At 43.9% G+C, this 21,405-nt stretch overlaps 1 protein-coding gene across 2 annotated transcripts in view; it reads left to right on the forward strand.

Moving 5' to 3' along the window:
* Pip4k2b (phosphatidylinositol-5-phosphate 4-kinase type 2 beta) overlaps positions 1 to 21,405 on the forward strand; it is a 29,358-nt gene that overhangs the window by 1,770 nt on the left and 6,183 nt on the right. The window contains exons 2-7 of one of the 2 annotated variants that reach the window (XM_047545966.1): positions 9,412 to 9,509; positions 11,295 to 11,391; positions 13,906 to 14,058; positions 15,032 to 15,178; positions 16,148 to 16,186; positions 16,702 to 16,815. In XM_047545966.1, coding sequence (XP_047401922.1) covers positions 9,412 to 9,509; positions 11,295 to 11,391; positions 13,906 to 14,058; positions 15,032 to 15,178; positions 16,148 to 16,186; positions 16,702 to 16,815 — 648 coding nt within the window. The remainder of the gene's footprint in view (positions 1 to 9,411; positions 9,510 to 11,294; positions 11,392 to 13,905; positions 14,059 to 15,031; positions 15,179 to 16,147; positions 16,187 to 16,701; positions 16,816 to 21,405) is intronic. The other variant, XM_047545967.1, reaches the window with a different exon arrangement.

Genomic DNA, 21,405 nt, shown 5'->3' on the forward strand with positions numbered 1-21,405 from the left:
ATAGCTGGAAGGAGCCTGGGCCCTGGGTGAAGGAGTAGCTTGCCTGTGACCACAGCAAGACGTGTGCCTCATTGTCTAGCACCGCAGGGCTGTGTTGGCCAGTGGTGGTGCAGGAGTGGCAGGTCTTGTTTTCTTTGCCTTCTGTTCCTTTTCCTCACTTCCCAGGATAGGTGGGAGCTATAGTCTCGCTAGAAAATCTGAATATATGTTCTGGGGTGTGTGCTTGTGCATGCCAGTTCTTGAGAGTGTGTGGTGCTTTGTTTGCTACTAGACAGGCAGCAAGTCTGCCCAGGCAAGGAGATGGAAGCCTTTGAATGGCAGGTGGATGAAGTATTCCTCTTTGTTTAAGCCAACTTTAAGACAGTTGGATGCTCGATGTAGGGGCACATGCCTATGATCCCAGCAACTCATAAGGCCAAGGCAGTAGAATAGCAAGTTGGAAGCCAGCCTAAGCAAATAAGCAAGACCCCATCTCAAATTTAAAAAATGAAACATAAGGGGTTGGGAGTGTAACTTGGTGATAAAAGTGCAGTAAAGAAAGTTTGGGCAGCTAGCTGGAAAGGCATTGACTTTAAGCAAGAGCCATACGTCTGAGCTCGAGTGAGTGCCTGGGTGGGATAGATACACAGAGTACCACTGCCCTGGACTGGTAAGCTTGGGAGGTGAGTTAGTCTCATGTTTTATTGCTTCATCCTGACCTACAAGAAGGTTTAGTAGTTTAGTGTCCCCTTCTGGGAAGTGGAGACCTAGCCCAGAATGTAGAATCTTGCAATTCTCTATGGGATCAGGCCGCTCACTCTTCTCAGTGGATCAGTAGCCTTTTTTGGAGGTTCCCTTCCTTCAGAAGCCTGCCGTCACAACTTTTTGCCATCTGAGTTTTCTTTGATTTCTCACCCATTTAGGCATCTAGGTATACTGGCCAGTGGTAAATCAGATATGAAGAATGGATATGTCATTTCTTTTCTTTTGCTTTTTTTTTGTGCTGGGGATTTAACCCAGAGGTACTTCTACTGAATCATATCTTCAGCCCATTTTATTTTGAGACAGGGTCTTGTCAAGTTGCTTAAGTCTTCGCTAAATTGCTGAGACTGGCTTTAAATTTGCAATCCTCCTGCCTCAGCCTCATGAGTTGCTGGGATTACAGGCTTGCGCCACTGTACCTGACTGGGTATGTTTTTATTTAAAGCAAAAGCCAGTTATCCTCTCATGAGGCGGTTGGTTTAATTCTGGGTGGAAAAAGAAAGGTCTTTGAACCCAGTGTTTTACAGGAGCTCCTCTCATGGACAAAAGATGCAGCCCCTGAACTTTGTATAATAAGAATGTATAGAAAACAAGGCGAAAATTCAGAAGACTTTGGACCTGTCAGGGGTGAACTAGTAAAGAGAGAAACCCAGTGTTTTAGCAAATGAAATAACACTTCAGAGGGTCTGGAATTAGGGAAGAAATATCTTGGAAGGGGTTTAGAGACCAGGGAGGCTAATGTGACCTGATACTTGTGAGCTGTTTAGGAAGCAGGCATGTGTGCAGCCTCACCAAGATGATCAGAGGGGTAGGAGCAGTTATGGTACCATTCGAGAAACCGGGAGATTGTTCCCCAGAGCAGCTACCCAGTGTGTATTTCTACAGTAGTATATGAGGGTTCTGAGTTCTCCACATCCTTGTCAACACTAGTTATTGTCTTTTTTTAGTATAGGCATTTTGGTGAGTGTGAAACAGTATTTCATTGTGATTTTAATTTGCATTTCCCTGATAACTAATGATGTTAAGCATCTTGTGTGCTTCTTTGGAGAATGTCTAGTAAATCCTTTGCCCATAAAAAAAAAAGTACAAATTTTTAAAATGGGTTGTCACATTTTATTGAATTATAAGAGTTCTTTATGTATTCTAGATATAAATTCTTTACGATTTATAAATATTTTCTCCCATTCACTTTGGGATTTTAAATTTTCTTTATTATATCCTTTGAAGCTTATGTTTTTAATTTTATATATATATATATATATACACATACATACATATATATACACATTTAGATGTTGATGGATCTTTATTTTATTCATTTATTTATATGTGGTACTGAGAATTGAACCCAGTGCCTCACATATGCTCCTGTATTTCCTTCTAAGAGTTTTATAATTTTAGCTTTTTAAAAAAATTACTGTGATCAAAACACTTAACATGGAATCTACCCTTTTAACAGCTTATAAGAGTGTAATATATTATTGTTTATCATAGGTACAGTGTTGTACAGCAGCTCTCTAGTACTTATTCATCTTGCTAGATTGAAAGTTTATGCCTGTTAACTTCCCAATTCTCCTTCCTCTCAACCCCTGGCAACCCATTCTATTCTTTGTTTCTATGAATTTGATGATTTTAGATAACTTATTAAGGGAAATCATACAGTATTTGTCTTTCTGTAAGTGGCTTATTTCACTTAGCTTAATGTATTCAAAGTTCATCCTGTCATTGCATATTGCAGAATTCCCTTTTTCAGGGCTAAAGAGTATTCCATTGTATGTATTTCCCACATTTTCTTTATCTAACCGTGAATTTAGGTTGTTCTACATCTTGGTTCTTATGAATAGTGCTTGTGTGTGTGTGTGTGTGTGTGTGTGTGTGTGTGTGTGTGTGGTTTTAGGACTTTGAGAGTTTTTTAGCGTTTTTTTTTATTTGTTTGTTTGGTGTTTTTGTTTTATTTTGCTTTTTCATTTTTAGTTCTGGGAATTTACCATTGAGCTACATTCCCAGCCCTGCCCCTTTTAATTTTGAGACAGGATCTCAGTAAGTTGCATAGGACCTTGCTGAGTTGCCCCAGCTGACTTGAACTTGCCATCCTCTTGTCTCGGCCTCCCAAGTCATTGGGATTACAGGCATAGCCACTTGCCTGGCTAGTTTTAGCTTTTAAATCTGGATCTGTAATCCATTTGGAGTTCATTTTTGTGTATTGTGTGTGGAATAGATTCATTCTTATATCTGTTCAGTTTTTCTCCTACATCCCACTTCCATTCTGTCCACACTTTTTCTCTGTTTAATGCAGGCCCAGAACCTTCTTTACCTACTTTTTTCTCTTGCCCTGGTGCTTTAGAGATCTTTAGTAAATATTATCGCTCTGGTAAGGAAGGCCTTTGGGTGAATTTGCCCTTCAGCAGACATTCCCACCTTGCAGGGAACGGGGGACTCCAACAGGAGAAGAAAAACCAAGATGTAAAAAGGAGAAATAAGCACAGTGGTGAATTTATTGGCTCCCTTAGCTCTCTGTTCTTTTCCTTTTCTTCCCTGGAGTTTCAGATCTTGCTTGGACCTCCTTGATCCTAGGAGTCTGTTAGCCAGCACATCATGTTTTCTGTGGTGGCAGGTAACAGTTAAGCCATTGGTGGCCAGCCTATTGCTGAACTGCTGTCAGAGCCTGGGACATGTCAGGAAGCCTGTGGCTAACCTGTGCCTCCTAGGTAACAATTCCTATGAGGGTCACGCATAGGGAAGGCAGGACTTCTAGAGTCAGAAATGTACCAGATTAGAAGTTCATGACTGTATTTTTTTTTTTTTTTTTTTTTTTTTTTTTTTGTACCAAGGATTGAACCCAGGGATGCTTTACCACTGAGCTACATCCTCAGTCCTTTTTAAAAAAATTTTTTTTTTAATTTATACATGATGCTGAGAATTGAACCCAATGCCTCACACATGCTGGGCAAGTGGTCTACCACTGAGCCACAACCCCAGCCCCCCTCAGTCCTTTTTATTTTGAGACAGGGCCTCACTGAGTTGCTGAGGCTGGCTTTGAACTTTGAATCCTTCTGTCTCAGTCTCCCCACCTGCTGGGATTACATGCCTAGCTGGTGACTGAGTTTTTATCTCCAATAGGATCAGCATAGAGTGAATGCTCTGCTTCTGAGTTGTTTCTTACTCAGTGTGTTTAGCTTTCTCATTTACGCTGAGGGTGTATGGAGTTGAGAATGTGAACAATCCAAAAACTACTTATGTGACTTAACATATGACAGATTTACCTTCCTAACATGTTGTACAGAACCTGATGCTCAGATGAGTTTGCATTCCACAATGCACCCCTGCTGCCGCCAAAGGTGAGCAAGATTGGCCTGAGAATGTGCAGAAATAGTAAAGCAAAGGTCTTCCTAACATGTTGCTTTAGGCAGCACCTTTTATGCTTCAAAACTTGTAGTTTCTCCCTTTGTCTACCAAATTTGCTGCTGCTTCTGTCCCTGGCATTTGAATCTGCAGTCTGGTCATAGCTTCAGTAGCTGATCTTAACCTTCTTTCCCATCCTCCAGACCATGAGCCTCCGGCAGGGGCACACTAGCCTTGCTTTCTCTTTTCTCCATTTATTTTAGTGCTAGCCGTCCTTCAGCCCCACCTCCTTCCTCCTATTCTGTCCATCCATTCTTCCACTTAACAACTACTATGTACCAGTCATTCGGGTGCAGTGGTGCACCCCTGTAATCCCAGTGGCTTAGGAGGCTGAGTCAGGAGGATTGTAAGTTCAAAGCCAGTCTCAGCAACTTAGCAAGGTCCTGAGCAACTTAACTTAGCAAGACCCTGTCTCTAAATAAAATATATTTTAAAAAGGGCTTGGGACGTGGTTCAGTTGTTAAGTGCCCCCGGGTTCAAGCCCTGGTTCAAAAAAAAAAAAATTTCTTCCTTCTAGGGACTCACAGCCTAGTGGAGAAATCAAACATATAAATAATTAGCCAAGTGAATGTGATATTTAGGATGTAAAGATGCACAGAGGAATGAGTAATTAATTCAACCTGGGGAGGCAGGGAACCTCTTAGACAGGAACTGTCATTGAGCTAGATCTTGGCTGATTCTCTTGGCTTTTATCCTTTCTATTCTTGCTGCCACAGTCTATCATCTGAACTATTATGTGTGCCCTGTAAATGGTCTTACTGCTTCTTTACCTTTTGCAGTTCTTACTTGATTTTCATCCCTTTCAGTATCACCCAACTTGTGAATCCCCAGACTTAACTTGAGAGGGCTTCCTGTTGCTGCATAGTCAAATCTAAATCTATCATGTGGCAGGCAAGCCTAAGTTCAGATCTAGGCTCTGCCTGTTATTGATGGTATGCTTTGTGGCAGTAATATTTTTCTTTTCTTTTTGCTAGCTACATTTTTATTTCCTATAAAGTTGGCATAATATTTCCTTTGCTTGGTTATTAGGATAGATCCAAGGAATGAAAAACACGACCTTAGGCAAGGTGGCCATCCATAAGCAGGATTGCACAGCGTATAAAGAGCCCAGGCTTTGGCATCAGGCAGACCTGGGATCAAATCCTGTTTCTTCACATAGTGTCTGTGTGATTGATCTTCTCTGAGCATCGTGCAAAATCAGATTAATAATACTTTATGTGACTACCAGTGGTAGAAATCATAGCATAGAACAGCATATGTATTGTGTGTGTGATTTATAATGACTGGAAAGCACCAACCACTTATAAGCACTTGATCAATGGAAGCAGCTATTATTTTTAGTATTTGTATTGTGCTGGATGGTTCACATGTCTTTCTGTCATCCTCCTGCTTTCCTTATTACCTTTGACCTATGCTACTGCCCTCTATTTACCCACGTGCCCCTGCAAAACATACTCACTGTTCTTAAAATGGGCAGTATATTTCACAACGCTGAGGCTTGGTTTTCACTGTTCCCATGGCCTAGGATTCCTTTCCTATCTTTTTTTGGGAGAACTGTGACATAGGCTTTTCTCAAATGTATTTCTCCATAGCTTCCTCTAGCAGTTAGTTCCCTCATTCCTACTCTTGGGCAGAAGCAATGATTTCTCTTTTTCTTTTCTTTTAATTTTATTTTACTTCTCTGTCTTTTCCTTGCAGTGTTGGAGATCAAACCCAGGGCCTCTGACATGCCAGTTAAATGCTATACTCCCAGCCCAGAATCAATCATTTCTTAATCTGTTTTTCTATCCCTCCGTATACATAGGCAGTTATAGCACAGATCACATTGTATTAGTTACTGTTGTCTGTCTTCACAGCCAAATGGAGACCACATCTTTTGGTTTTTGTCTCCCCAGTTTCTGAGACAGTGCTTGAATGTCATAAATTGAGTAGAAGTTTGTCAGAGTCTAAGCCAGATTAGGAAAGGTGTTGAAGGCCAAGTTAAGGAGTTAAAACTTTACACTGAGGTTGATGAGGAGCCATGGAAGATTTTTAAGGGGGAGTGTAACATCATGGTGTAGATTCTTCCAGTTTCAAGTGCTCTTGGCAATAGTGGGAAAGGCCTAGGTACCTGTTTGTAGCCTGATGTGTTAGGACGGGGAGTCTGACCCTCTCATCATATTAACCTTATCTTCCTCTGAACCTCTGCTGGTCTTGATGTCTGTATCCCTGTTTTCTTCTTAAAATTGTGTATTGCTTTGACTTTGAGTTTCACTGTGCCATGGGTTTGGCTCACCTCCTTGATTAGAGCATAAGCCTCATATTTATTTAATATACACAACCCTTTCTCCTCAGCATCCTTCCTCCCAAACACACATCTTCCACAGAATGAAGCACATAGTAGCTTTTTCAATAACTCCTGTTCATTTGAAATTGAATTAAACTCTGGGGATATAAAATTTAGCACAATGCAGAAATAAAAAATTTAAAGTATACAGCAACTTGGGAGGCGGAAGCAGGAGGATTGCAAGTTTGAGGCCAGCCTCTGCAACTTAGGGAAGCCCTAAGCAACTTAGTGAGACCCTGCCTCAAAGTAAAAAATAAAAAGGACTGGGGACCAGTGGTTAAGTACCTCTGGGTTCAATCCCTGGTACCAAAATAAAAGTATAACCAATCCCTAGAGTGAATAATCTACATGTAGCCCATTTGAAAAAAGGGGTGAGTCTGTATAGTTGAGGTACATGGATTGTTCACCAGTGTATTATTTGAATTTAAAAATTCCTGTTATTGGACTTATAATTGAGAGTTAAAATGAGCTGGGTATAGTGGCACATGACTGTAATCCCAGTGACTCAAGGCTGAGGCAGGAGGATCCCAAGTTCAAGGCTAGTCTGGGTAACTCAGCAAGACCTTGGCTCAAAATAATAAATAAGGGGCTGGGTTTGGACTCAGTAGTAGAGTGCTTACCTAACACGCGTGAGACCCTGGGTTCCATCCTCAGCACCACATAAAAATGAAATAAAGGTATTATGTCCACCTACAACCAAAAAATATATAAAAAATAAATAAATAAATAAAAAAGAGTTGGGTCTCTTGCTCAGTGGTAGAATGCCCCTGGTATTGGCACCAAAAAAAAAAAAAAAAAAGGAATTATACAGAGAATTAATGAATAGAGTGAATAGAGCATTCTTGACTAGGTCCTGTGAGAATAATTCACCCTGGTTAAGGGGCAGTTGACATCTCTCAAGTACGTGCTTCAATCTCTTCTGGCTCCCCTAGTATCAGTCCCTGACTTTGGCACTAAATTTTTGGATCTTGGACTAACCAGAATCAAGTTGAAGCAGATCTGTAATGTTTTGGTGTAAAACTGTGCTGTGAGCCAGCCGTATATTCTCTTTAGTATGAAGGGATGAGCTCGAAAAGGTGAATTGCTTAGAGAACCTGGAACGTCTTTCTTCTATTTCCCCGTTAGCTCTCAGAGCCAGGCTTGCTATGCCAGAAAAAAGGAAGTGGTACCACCATCATGAGTTATTTCTGTTGGCAGAAAACTAAGGAAGTAGAATGGTTTCCTCTGTAGGCACAGATTTGACAGTCAGTTTCTCTCACGAGCACCTCTGAAATGGGAGCTAGCATGGTTGTTTTATTTGACTGGTCGGAGGGGTTAATAAAGGTCATCACAGTTTGGGATGTTGGAATTTTTAAATCACTTTTATTGGAGAAAACTTTACATACAATAAAATACACACATTTTTTAAGTGTGCAGTTTGCAGATTTTTGACAAATGTATATATGCCCATGTAACCATCACCCCAAACAACACATAGAACATTTCTGTCACCTTACACTTCTCATGTCCCTTTACACTTGACAACGTCCAACCTACCTAGATAGCCTCTTATGTGATATTTTTCTCTAGATTCCTGTTCTGGGGTTTCATGTAATGGGATTACACTCATATCTGTCAGTAGTTTGTTGTCTCCACCCCACCATCAACTTACATTTCTGTCCCACTGTCCCTTCTTTGTACACATACTCCTTCACCATCCTCAACTTCCCCATTAGTGAATTGGGTTTCTCACCAACTCTGAGAAGGTATGGTTCCCCAGACCAGTTACTACATTAACTTGAACTTCCTCTATCCTCTGATATTTCTAAACAACAACAAAAAAATTTGGAACATAAAAAGCTCAGCAAATTAAATGCCATTTTTCCCATTTGTGCTCCTGGAGGAGTCCTAATGACTGTAGGTTATTCCCTCCCTGCCACATGGGGCCTCATTGAGATAATAAGATTTGTAAGAAAAGTATCTGGGAGACACAAGGCTGTGCCCTCCACCCCAATCCCCAATCCATTAAGTCAGGACTAGGGTTTCCTCCATAAATTCTGAATGCATTAGTGGCAACTGGGTTGAGGGTCAAATGTCAAATACTCTTTTGTGATGGAAGAGCACATCTGTGGCTAATTAGACCACTAATAGACTAAATGGGATGCGGAAGGGCAGGATCTGCCCACTCAGCTCTGTACCAATGGGAAGCCAACTCTCTGAAGGGGAATGAAAGACACTGAGGTTTGTATGCAGTGGGGCCAAGGCATCCTAATCCATCTCCCCTCTTCAGCATAAACAAGTCACAGCATAGGGAACTGGCTCTGCTTTCATCAGAGGGCCAGAGTGTACCAGGGGTGAGACCTCTACCTCTTCTGTTCACTTTTAATTTAACCCTTTATTTTGGAGATACAAGTTACACATTTAAACAAACCCACCCATGTTTTCTTCTGCCTTGAGTTGCCCACAATTTGCATGAGGATGTTCAAAGACTTTAATTAATATGCGCCTATGTCGGAGGACATTTATTCACTGATCCAATGCACTGTATTGCATTTGACAAATATTGAGTAGCTGCCATGTTTAAGTTGTGCTGCCAGGGACTGCATAGCCCCCAAAGATCAATAACAGTATTGCCTAGCTGAAGTCTTAACAGACCCATGAATTTATAAGCATTAACTACAATATATGGGAGTCTGTGAGATGGCCAAAGGAAGGATATAAACAATGCTTCAGGAATTCCAAGTAGGGAAAGAGTGTTTGTGGTCTGGAGTATTGTGGAAAGCTTCATGAACGAGGTGCCTTTTGAGCTATACCTTATGAGGGAGAGAATTTCAACAGGTAGGCATAAGGTTGGGAACTTAGGAAGAGCAGAAATAAAGACAGGGAAGGAATCCGTGGACGGATGGTGGCGTTCTACATGGTAGCATATTGTCTTTCAAGAACCTCCTCCTTTTGCTTCACAGATCAATGAGCTGAGCAATGTCCCTGTCCCTGTCATGCTAATGCCAGATGACTTCAAAGCCTACAGCAAGATCAAGGTGGATAATCATCTCTTCAATAAGTAAGTCGTCTACTGAACGGGCTCAGTTTTGTGGGCAGTTCCTTTCTTCAGACCTCCGTGAAGGGGCCTGAATGCATGGGGGCCACGCCCACCCCTGGCAGAGTGTGACTGCTGCCTGTCTCGGAGTTGACAAGCTGTCTGAGAAAACACATTTGCAGTGGCATTCTCTCTCCCTCGCATGCTCTGATCATTGCATTTCTTTATTGGCCACCTGATAAAGAAGTCCCTTGGGCTGTGCGACTGGGTCTCGGGTGATTCATGGAGGGCCAGCTCTGGAGAGGAGCTGCTTGGGAGCTGAGGCACCTAGTGTGTGGCCACAGCAGTGGCCCTATCTTGATCTTAGTCTGAGGCAGGAACCTCCCAGGCATTTTCCCGGCTGGCAGGGAGCCAAGTGCTTTTCTCCCTGATGGTGTGTGAACAGCAGGCTAAGCATAGTGCTCAAGGGCACTACCCAAGTAACTCTTCCTATTTTTGTCCCTTGATAGCTTCTTGGAATAGCACCAGTGTCTGTGTTGAAGGTTGTCTCAGACATTGTTGGAGACCCTTCAGTAACCATCTTACTTGGTTCAGTTGGGAGCCTGCTCTAAGCCCTATTGAGGCCTTGGTTTTTCATCCCACTATGGGTTTCCCCAGGGACCCTTTGCTATTTACTATACTCTGTTCATTTTTTTTTGTCCATCCTGGTTCTATTCTCCATTGTCCTAAAGCCTTTACCACCTTACCAGCTGGGCTATCACATCACTGTTCTCAAACTGTTCTCAGACTGTTAGCCCAGAGGAAAATCTTGATTTCAGAATATCCCTTAGTGGCCTCTCTCTCTTTGCCATAGTTAGTAATAACATCTTGTTCTAGAAGCCATCTGTCTCCATAGCTGCCACCGGCTAAGAGGCTACCTAAGGAAGGAGAGGCAAATCTCCACTCAGGCAGAAAAGGAGGTGATTCTGATCCAGAGGGAAGGGCTTCAGAGGTGGCAGTGCACCACCTGCCATTTTGGTTCCAGTCTCTGATGAGTCTAGGGAGTGGGGAGGGTGTAGATTGGTGCCAGCAGTCAGCAAACATGACTTTGAAATATGGGATCCCAGTCACCTGACTGGGGATCTTTCATGCCTCACTTGCTTCATGCATTCAGTGGAAGCCCAGGGCAGGATGTCTTGAATACCCATTCAGGATGTTTCAGTAGGAACATCCCCAGAGGAGAGAGACTTTGATGAGAAAGGTCTTTCCCTATTGAAATCAGACTGATCTTGCCTCATATCTGAAGTTCACATGTTGCGCCCCCTGTAGCAAGTACAGTGCTTGTGAGGTGACATTTACATAGTCTCACTTCACAGGGTTAAGTTTTTTTTTTTTTTCTTTAAGTTTTATTAAAGGACAACCTACAGAAGAGTACACAAGTCCTAAGATATGACTAGGTTAATATTTACAAAGTAAAATTTTTTTGTTGTTTTGACACACGGTTTCACTGAGTTTCTTATGTTTGGCTCAAACTATCCATCCTCCTGCTTCAGCCTCCCAAGTAACTGGAGTTATAAGTGTGCACCACTGGGCCTAGCTTAGATGTAAATATTTTAACCTTATAGATGCTATGAATTACCTGCAGTGTTTGTTAAAAATGCAGATTTCTAGACTTACTTGCAGAGTTCCTGGCACCTAGAAACCTGCATTTTAAGCATGGCAGATCATTCAGACTGGGGCAGTCTGTGGGCCACACTTTGAGGAGTTCTGATGTCAGAATGAATCTGAGTGAGGGCAGTTCACAAAGCCATGTCACTCTACTTTCCCTAGGGAGAACCTTCCCAGCCGCTTTAAGTTTAAGGAGTACTGCCCGATGGTGTTCCGAAATCTCCGTGAGAGGTTTGGGATTGATGATCAGGATTACCAGGTACGAGCTGTCTTGACAAACCTGGAAGGTTTGGGAGTTGGAGTGGGGTCAGGAAGCCACAGGACAAGTAGAGGAAAAAGCATCAGCTGTCCTTGTGTATACCCTGTCACATCTTATTCCAGCCCAGGCAGTCCTTCCCAGGACGGTTGGGCTCTTAGAGGGACAAGGGCTTTAGATGTGCTTCTGAGGATGCCTCAGCTCACACTCCTGTCCCTGGGAGGGAGAACAGTGGGCGGGAGAGGGGTGTGTGGAAGCTGCTTCATTTCAGTCTGACATTCCCAGTCTAGGCTGAAGAACCCTCTCCTTCGTAGTTTGACTTAAGAGAGAGAATTGTTGCCAGCGAGAGATGAGGCCTCTTAAAGCAGATAAGACAGATTAGAAAAGGAAGACTTCAAGGGTAGTGTAACCTCTTCCCAGGTATGAGTGTCACCTCCTAAACTTGTCCCCTGTCCTGGTGGTGGGAGCGGGGTAGGCATGTCAGGGCAACTGCCCCTTTCAGGGGGTGATACTGTCTTAGAGCCTGTTGAGAAAAATTAGTCCCAATATCGGAACATGATAGTCTGACTCAGAGTCCATGGCTTCAGTCCCTTCTATACCTTGCACTTCTCTTTGATCCTTCTCCCCTGGCAGATAACCTAGAAGTAAAGGTGGGAGAATGTTCCACATTAAGTTTTAGCTATAAGAATGTAGCTGACTTTCAGTCATCTATGGGGAAAGGGGGAGTGTATAGCACAGTGAAATCTAAAATGGTGCCCAGGTCTTTTAGAATCTAGTTCCTGCCACCCAATCCCAGTAAGCCTTTCACAGAGTTCATAGGAGCAAAGTAGGTCTTAGGCACAAATGTCCCTCCCCACCTTCAGTGTGAGGGCCTGCTTATAGACATAACATCCTGACCTGGAGGCTGGGAGTATATGAAAGGAGGAGGAGATACCAGGGCTTTGAGCACCCAGGAAGGTCCACATCTAAGAAGTACTGTGAGTCCCTTCATCCCCCTCTGCTAGGATCAGACCCTGAACTAAATCCTGACCTGGCTGGAGCCTGAGGTTTTCTGAAAACTTTCTTGCTGTTCTTGGAACCCCAAATTGCTGGATGCCTTCTCTCTCTTTTGGTTCCTTTGCCATCCCTAGGCTGTCTCACCATATCCTCCCCATGTCTACATTGCCTTTAAAAGCCTTGTGGCACATGACTGCTCAAGTCTGAAATGAGGACAGCAAGGCTGGCATTCTGGGCAGGTACTCTGCTCCTGGGCTACCAGTAATCTAGTGGGAAGAAGCTGCCTGGACCTGAGGCAGGCCGAGCTGTACCTCCACCTGGGCTTGTAGCTGCAAGTCTTATTGGCAGAGGCCCAGGTAGGGAGAGAGGTCTCTCATTCATGCAGCCTGCTTAGCATTTCTGGGTTGGGGATGCCCCATTTTGTGGGGAGTTCCTTTAATTTAGCACCTTTTTCAAGGAACATACAGAGCTCGTCACCCCTTCAGACTTAGTTTCCCCCACGAAGATGGTACTTGTTCCCCCATAGGGTTTTTTGAGGAGTCATTAGGTGACAGAAGAAAGTAGACCCTTCAGTAAGAGATGGGGAAGGGGCCTGGAAAGGACGCACTTCTTTGAGCAGATCCCCACGTTCTTGGGAACAACTGGATTTCCTCTACCTTGTCTCTCAGAGGTCTGCCTTTTGGTTGACTCACACTGTCCCCTATCCTCTCCTGCTCTCTGATCCTAGTGGGGACTTGAGGATGAGTAGGGGCAGAGTCAGAAAGGCTCCCAGAACTGCCTCCCATCTGCGCACAGATGAGCAAGAAGCTGAGATGAGGGGGCAGGTGTCGATGGCCAGAAAGTTGAGGATCAGTGTCCCATTTTGGGAAGAGTTTTTGAACATCAGGGTTAATACAGGGAAAAGGGATGACTGTGTCCATTGTGTCCTTATGCTAGACCTGTTGCGTTTTTCCTAAGCTTGGCCTTTGTCACCCAAGAGATGAGAAAAATCCACTTGATCTGCCTCTTAGTGTTCCAGTTGAGGAAACTCAGGGTGGAGAACTTATGGCTCACCCAAGGTAATATGGCTTATAGGGTCAGGATTAGAACCAGCCGTCTTGCATCTGAGTTGGTTTTAGTTTGTAGGCTAGCTCTCTGGGATCAAGATGAAATGAAACTTCACATTCAGTCCTCTTCCTATTCTAGTCTAAGATCAGGGGCAAATGGCAAGGGTCAGTTTTTCATTGTAGAGGAAGATTTTAGGAAGGGTTTTAAACACCCCAAGATTAAAGAGGTGGATAAGGTCCATCTGGGAACCCTCTGTTGTAGTGTTTTTGACCTTTGAACAACCCAGCCCATCAGAAAAGACTCAGAACCAAAGTCACAAACCTAGGACTGGACTGTAGCTCATGGGTGGCACACTTGCCTAGCATGTGAAAGGCCTTAGGTTCATCCCCAGTACCACAAAAAGAAAGAAGAAGAAGAAGAAAAGAGTCTTTATGCCTCTTCTCCAAACCAGCTGCTTTTGTCTTGGTCTCTCAGAACTCAGTGACACGCAGCGCCCCCATCAACAGTGACAGCCAGGGCCGGTGTGGTACACGTTTCCTTACCACCTATGACCGACGCTTTGTCATCAAGACTGTGTCAAGTGAGGATGTGGCTGAGATGCACAACATCTTAAAGAAATACCACCAGGTATGGTGAGTCCCAAGCCGGGGCAGTGGAGGATGGGTTAGGAGGAGAGGGGAGCCCTGGTGGGCTCTCAGGGAGGGCCATGTCCTCCCTGGTAGTGGCAAATGTTTCCTGATGACCAAGCAGTAGCTTCCCCGTGCTTCTGTGAGGTGAAATGCCTATTTTATTTTATTTTTCAGTGCTGGGGATCAAACTCAGGGCCTTGCATGTGCCAGGCAGAGGCTTTACCGCTGAGCCACATCCCCAGCCCGTGAAATGCCTACTTTAAATTAGAGAAAAGGAGACACAGAGGCATGTTGCTGACTTAGTCCCAGTTGAACACCTGTTTGTTGTCTGAGTTGGAAAGTTTTCACACTCTGGCATCTGCCTTGCTTCTGAAAGAGCTGTCACTGGGGCGGCAGGGTTGTTTCCTTCCCATTCTGTCTTTCTACTCATCTGGAAACTGCCCAGGGGGAAAGCAGGGAGTGCTAGGCACCCTGTCCTAAGTCTGCCTGGGCCTTTTCTCTGTGACACCAGAGGAGTGGTGAAGGGAACCTCTGGTCTTCGGGGAGTTACAGCAGAAAACCTGGAGCACAGCAGATGAGAGCTTTGTGGAGGACCATTCTGTTCTCCCAGATGACTGGTTCCCACCTGCCTCTGCAGCCCCTCTCTGCCCCTTGGCTTTCCTGTGTTAGACTGGCAGAGGAGATTCAAGGCTGGGATCCATGATTGTTATGTTGTGAAATCCTAAGTGGCCTCCTAGAGGGGCTCTGCACTGCCTGCTAACCTCTCACTCTGCCATGCCAACAGGGGGTGGGGTGGCTGTTGCCTGTTGTGTCTAAGGAACCCCTGTTACTTCACAGAGCTCATTTGGAAAACCACTAGTGCAGAAGTAGAATCCAGGGAGCTGGGGAACATTTTAGCCTTAGAGAGCCCCATCCATCCTGGGCACCTTCTTGTTCCTTAACCTTCCCTCTTTTCCTGCTTTCCATTCTAGTTCATAGTGGAGTGTCATGGTAACACCCTTTTGCCACAGTTCCTGGGCATGTACCGCCTGACTGTGGACGGCGTGGAAACCTACATGGTGGTCACGAGGAATGTGTTTAGCCATCGTCTCACTGTACACCGCAAGTACGACCTCAAGGTAAAGGGCTCTGTGTTTCCCAGCGCTGTGGCCACCTTACGTCTGAGGCTGTGAGGGACCACTGCTCAGACTTCGGCATAGCTGGGAAAGCTAGAGCATATGCATTGGCATGGACAAGTGACTCCAGTTGATATACTTGATCCTTGTAGACCAGTCTTACCTGAAGTCCGGGTGACAGTGACAAGATGTTATTTAAGCCTTAAATATACCATGTGTATATAACGATAGATGCTCTTCAACTCCTCTCTGTGGGGTGTGCACACCCAGGGCAGCAGAGCAGGGACAGGCCATGCTGATGCTCATACTCTGGCATCTCTCCAAGCCCCATGGAGTGACAGCACAAGTGCATTTCTAGGTACCGAGAAAGATGCACTTGGGACTGTGAAGCAGGGCGCTCCACTGTTCTTGAACCAGGCTTCCTGACTTCTGTCACCTCACACTGCTGTTCCCTCACTCTGCTGCAGCCACACTGATTTTCTTTGCATCCCTGCAGTGCCTATGCTCCTTCCTGTTCCAGGATTTCACATATGCTTCCCGAATAGGTTCCCTCTCAGCAGCCCTGCCCTTCCCCCACCTCATGGCTGCCTACTTAGCTTCTAAGCTCAGTTCACATGCTGCTGCTTCCAGGAAGTGGGCCCTGGCCACTGGTCCTTCCCAGCCCAGGAGCATCCCCTGCATTACATGTGCTCGTAATGTTAGAGTGTCTCCTCCCCAATGAATCGATGCATTGTGTAACCACTGTTTAATGTTCATCCCCCAATTAGACTGAAAGTTCTGTAACTGTAGTCAGAGCTCTGTAAGTGGGCCATGCTGGAGTGAGTGGACAAGTAGCTGCCTCCTGGCCCCTCTAGGATACTAACCAGCCTATTTCCATTCACCTGCCAACTCGCCCCAAACACTAGTGCATGTTTGTCTGCTCAAAGGAGTTTGCCTCAGCTGAACTTCTCCTGATGGCTCTTATCCTTTCAGGGTTCTACTGTTGCCAGAGAAGCGAGTGACAAAGAGAAGGTATGCTGGCGCTGAGCAAGTGTGGAAGGGTTGCTTGGAATCAGAGACACCTTCTGTTGGCCATCTTGTCCCTCCCCACCACAGCCCCTAGCCTGGTTCCCAGACATGCAGCTATCACCATTACATTTCTGTTACTAAGCACCTGCTTGACTTTGGTGTAGGCCTCAGTCTCCAGCCTTTTACTTCTGCTCTCGCTGGGTTCTTTATAGTCTTGCTGGGATGGAGACAGTTTACATGTGTAGTTCAGCAAGAGTCATTCTGAGCTCTGGCATAGTCCAGGTTCAGCAGGAAAGGATCCTTTGGTCAGTCCTCATAGTGTGACATATGCCACATGTTTGCTGTTCCTGTCTATCCAAAGCCTGGGTCTGTAGGCTCCTGTGCTACGGATGGAGCAAACTGTGCATCTTGTGCTAAAGACCCTTCCCTTTCCACACACTGCTCCCAGCGGAACAGCTCATTCTCCCTGGGGCAAGTGAGTGAGCCTACCTAACCTAACGCCGCTGTTGCTCTCCCAGGCCAAGGACTTGCCAACATTCAAAGACAATGACTTCCTCAACGAAGGACAGAAACTGCATGTGGGAGAGGAGAGTAAAAAGAACTTCTTGGAGAAACTGAAGCGGGATGTTGAGGTACTTCCTAACCTTTATCTTCACCATTACTTGACAGAGCCCCTCCTATATTCAGAGTTGGAGCCTATCCAACCCTAAAGAATATAGAATTCACCCCTTTCCAGGAGCACAGATAAAAGAAAAGTGGTGATGTGAGCAGTGTGGGCACATGTTTGCACCTAAAGCTTGTGCATGTAGACAGTTGTTGGAAACCCACCATTTGTGCCAGGGACTGTTTGGAATGCTTTTCCCTGTCTTCACTAGTCTGTTCCCCATCTTCAAGCCCACCTTCTGATGGTGTCCCCATAGTGGAAGGGGCATCCAGCATTAGAGCAACTGTTAAGATCCACCATCCAAGCCAGGCGTTGTGGCACACGCCTATAATCCCAGTGGCTTAGGAGGCTGAGGCAGGAGGATTGTGAGCTCAAAGCCAGCCTTAGCAAAAGCAAGGTGCTAAGCAACTCAGTGAGACCCTGTTTCTAAATAAAATATGAAATGGGGCTGGGGATGTGGTTCAGTGATTGAGTGCCCTGAGTTCAATTCCCAGAACCCCCTACCCCTTAAAAAATGATCCACCAACCAGATCCAGTGGTAGTGGTGCACACCTGTAATCCCAGTGACTTAGGAGGCTGAGGCAGGAGGTTTGCAAATTCAAGGGCAACCTTGGCAATTAAGTGAGACTGTTGATAAAGCGCAGTGGTATAGCACCCCTGGGTTCAATCCCTAGTCCTATGCCCCCTGCGCATTCACAAAGAGGCTTTCTCGGGTTCTGACCCTACTTCCTGAGCTACTTCTTCATTGTAATAGGACTTCCAGTGGAGGAATTCCTCCAGTGGAGACAATGTGCTCAATATTGAACATGTTGTCTGGACCATTAATAACACACAGTGCCTTTGTTTTTTTTTTTTGTTTTGTTTTTATTTTTTGACAGAGCTGGGGATCAGAACTAGGGCCTTACACATGCTAAGCAAGTGCTTTACCATTGCTCTATATTCCCAGCCCCTTTTTTAAGTTTTGAGATAGGGTCTCACTAAGTTTGTCGCTATAAACGTTTTAAAAGTAAAAAGTTCACACTTGTAATTCCAGTGATATGGAAGCTCAGGCAGGAGAATCACAAGTTCAAGACCAAACTCAGCACTTTAGTGATACCTGCCTCACAGTGAAAAACAAAAAGAATGTCTGAGGATGTTGTCAGTGATAGATCACCCCCGAGTTCAATCCTGAGCACCATCAAAACAAACAACAACAACAAAAACACCCTTTTTTTTATTGTCCAAAAATACAGTCCCTTACTTATTGTGGTTTGCACCAGTTTTGTATTGGTGCAAAAGTGAAATGCACTCAGGAGAAGCCATGCTTTGGTTTTTGGTTTTTGCTCTTTTCCTGGACTAACAGTATGCAATAGGATACTCTCTCAAGTTGCCGGGCGGCCACAGTGAGCTCACGTTCCCATAGTCGTGCAGTATGAGCATAAACAACTGATAGTCTGTAGTGTATTATACAATGTTTACTAAATTACATGAGCTTGTCTGACACATAAAATAACCTTTGTATTAAATGATTAAATCTTAATTGCCGATGTGAGTGTTCTGAGCATGTTTGAGGTAGGTGAGGCTAAGGTATAATGTCCATAGGTAGCTGTATTAAATGTGTTTTTGACTTAGATATTTTTGACCTGTGATGGGTTTACTGGATATTACCCCATTGTAAGTAAAGGAGCATCTGTGTAATAATACTTACCATCTTAATAATTTTTAAGTGTATAGTTTAGTGACATCAAGCTTATTGACATTGCAACCATTTCTACCATCCGAGGACTTTTTGTCTTCCCCAGCTGAAACTGACTCCCAATTCTCCCCTTCCTGAAGCCACTGGGAAATAGCATTCTACTGTCTGTCTCTCTGAAATTGACAACTCTAGGAACTTCATATAAGTAGAATCGTACAATATGTGTCCTTTTGTGACTGCCTTATTTAATTTAGCATAATGTCTTCAAGGTTCATCCATGTCATAGCATGTATCTGAATTTCTTTTTAAGGCTAAATAATATTCCACTGTATGCATATACCATATTTTGATGGACACTTGGTGTACTAGTCAGGGTCTTCCAGAGGAACAGTCAGTGAAATTTATTATAGATCTCTGCATAAAAAGAGATTTCTCATGAGGAATTGGCTCATGTGATTATGGAGGCTGACAAGATTTATAGTTGGCAAGTTGATTGTAGCCAGGAGATCAGATGTTGTAGTTTGAGTCCAAAAGCCATGGGGAAGTCAGGCAGGGGTTCCCTCTTACTCATGGGAAGAGTCTGTCAGCCTGATTGGATGAGGTGAAGGTCTACACTGGATAGAGCAATCTGCTTTATGCAATCTAATGATCCAAATGTTAATGTCATCCAGAAACATGCTCACAGACACTCCAAAATTGAAGCTTTGTCCAAATGTCCAGTCCAGGTCACTGGGTACATAAGTTGACACAAACTGACCATCATGCTGGACATGTTGGCGCATGCCTGTAATCCCAGCAGCTTGGTAGGCTAAGGCAGGAGGATCTTAAGTTTAAGACCAACCTCAGCAACTTTGTGAGGCCCTAAGCAACTTAGTGAGACCCTTTCACAAAATAAAAAAAGGGCTAGGGATATAGCTCAGTGGTAAATTATCCCTGAGTTAAATCTCCAGTACCTTGCTCCCAAAAGAGAAAACTGAACATCATAGTGTGTGTGTGTGTGTGTGTGTGTGTGTGTGTGTGTGTGTATATTTCTCTTTCCATTTTTTTTTTCGGGGGGGGGGCAGGGTACCGGGGATTGAATTTAGGGTCACTCAACCGCTGAGCCTCATCTCTAGCCTTATTTTGTAATTTTTTTTTTTTAATTGGTGCTGGGGATTGAACCCAGGGTCTTGTGCATGTGAGGCAAGCACTCTGCCAACTGAGCTATATCCCCAGCCTTTATTTTGTATTTTATTTAGCGACTGGGCTACTTAACAGCTTTGCCATTGCTGAGACTGGCTTTGAACTCTTTTTTTTTTGGGTGCTGGGGATCGAACCCAGGGCCTTGTGCTTGTAAGGCAAGCACTCTACCGACTGAGCTATCTCCCTAGCCCCGGCTTTGAACTCTTGATCCTCATGTCTCAGCCTGCCAAGCCATTTGGATTACAGACGTACACCACCACACCTGGCTCTCTCCCTGTTTTTTTGTTGGTGATTTACAGTTGTACATGATTGATGGAATTTGTTGCTACATATTCATACCTGGACACACTTCCCTGTTCCCTCCCTCCCTTCTTCCCCCTGGTCTCTTTTTCCTACTGATCTCTGTTTGATTTTCATGAGATTCCTCCTGCCTTTCTTTTTCCTTTTTAACTTCCACATATAAGAAAACATACAACCCTTGACTTTTGAGGAGTTTGGCTTATTTTGCCTAACATAATGGTCTCTAGTTCCATCCATTTCTTGGTAAATTACATAATTTCATTTTTCTTTATGACTGAATAAAACTCCATTGTGTGTATATACCACTTTTTCTTTATCCATTCATCCACTGATGGACAAATATGCTGGTTCCATGGTTTGGCTATTGTGAGTTGTGTTGCTGTAAACATGGTATGTATTTATCACTACTGTATGATGACCTTTTTTTAAATTTTTTTTTAGTTTTAGATGGACACAATTCTTTTATATTTTTATTTTTACATGGTGCTGAGGATTGAGCCCAGGGCCTCATACACGCTAGGCAAGGGCTCTGCCACTGAGCCACACCCCAGCCCCTGACTTTAATTCTTTAGGATATATACCAAGAAGTGGTATAGCTGAGTCATATGGTGGTCACATGCCTAGTCTTGAACCTCCATACTGATTTCTATAGTGGTTGTACTAATTTACAATACCACCAACAGTGTAAAAGTGTTCCTTTTTCTCCACATCGTCTCCAGCATTTATTATTGTTTGTATTCTTGATGACTATCATTCTGATTATTGATAAATGAAATCTGCATTTCCCTGATTACTAATGATGTTGAATATTTTTTCATGTATTTGTTGGCCATTTGTATTTCTTCTTTTGAAAGTGTTTGTTCAATTAATTTGCCCTTTTATTGATTAGGTTATTTGGGTTTTGTCGTTAGATTTTTTTTCAGTTCTTTATATGTTCTAGATATTAATCCTCTGTCAGAAGAGCAGCTAGCAAAGATTTTCTTCCATTTTCTCCATTTCCTCCATTCCTCTTCATCCTAATTGTTTGCTGTACAGAAGCTTTTTAATTTGATGCTATCCCATTTGTTAACTCTTGGTGTTATATCCTGATCTTTAGGGGTCCCACTATCTACTCTTTTTTTTTTGGTAATGGGGATTGAACCCAGAGGTGCTTGACCACTGAGCCACATCCCTAGCCCATTTTTACATTTTATTTAGAGGTAGGGTCTCACTGAGTTGCTTAGGGCCTTGCTAAGTTGCTGAGGCTGCTTAAAATCCTCCTGCCTCAGCTTCCCAAGCTGCTGGGATTACAGTTGTATGCCACTGCACCTGGCACTGCCTACTCTTTTCTTCATGTTATGCATGCTGATGTATGTGTGTGTGTGTGTGTGTGTGTGTGTGTTTTAGTTGTAGATGGATATA

Source organism: Sciurus carolinensis, chromosome 3 (assembly GCF_902686445.1).
Source record: "Sciurus carolinensis chromosome 3, mSciCar1.2, whole genome shotgun sequence".
Classification (NCBI taxonomy): Eukaryota; Metazoa; Chordata; class Mammalia; order Rodentia; family Sciuridae; genus Sciurus; species Sciurus carolinensis.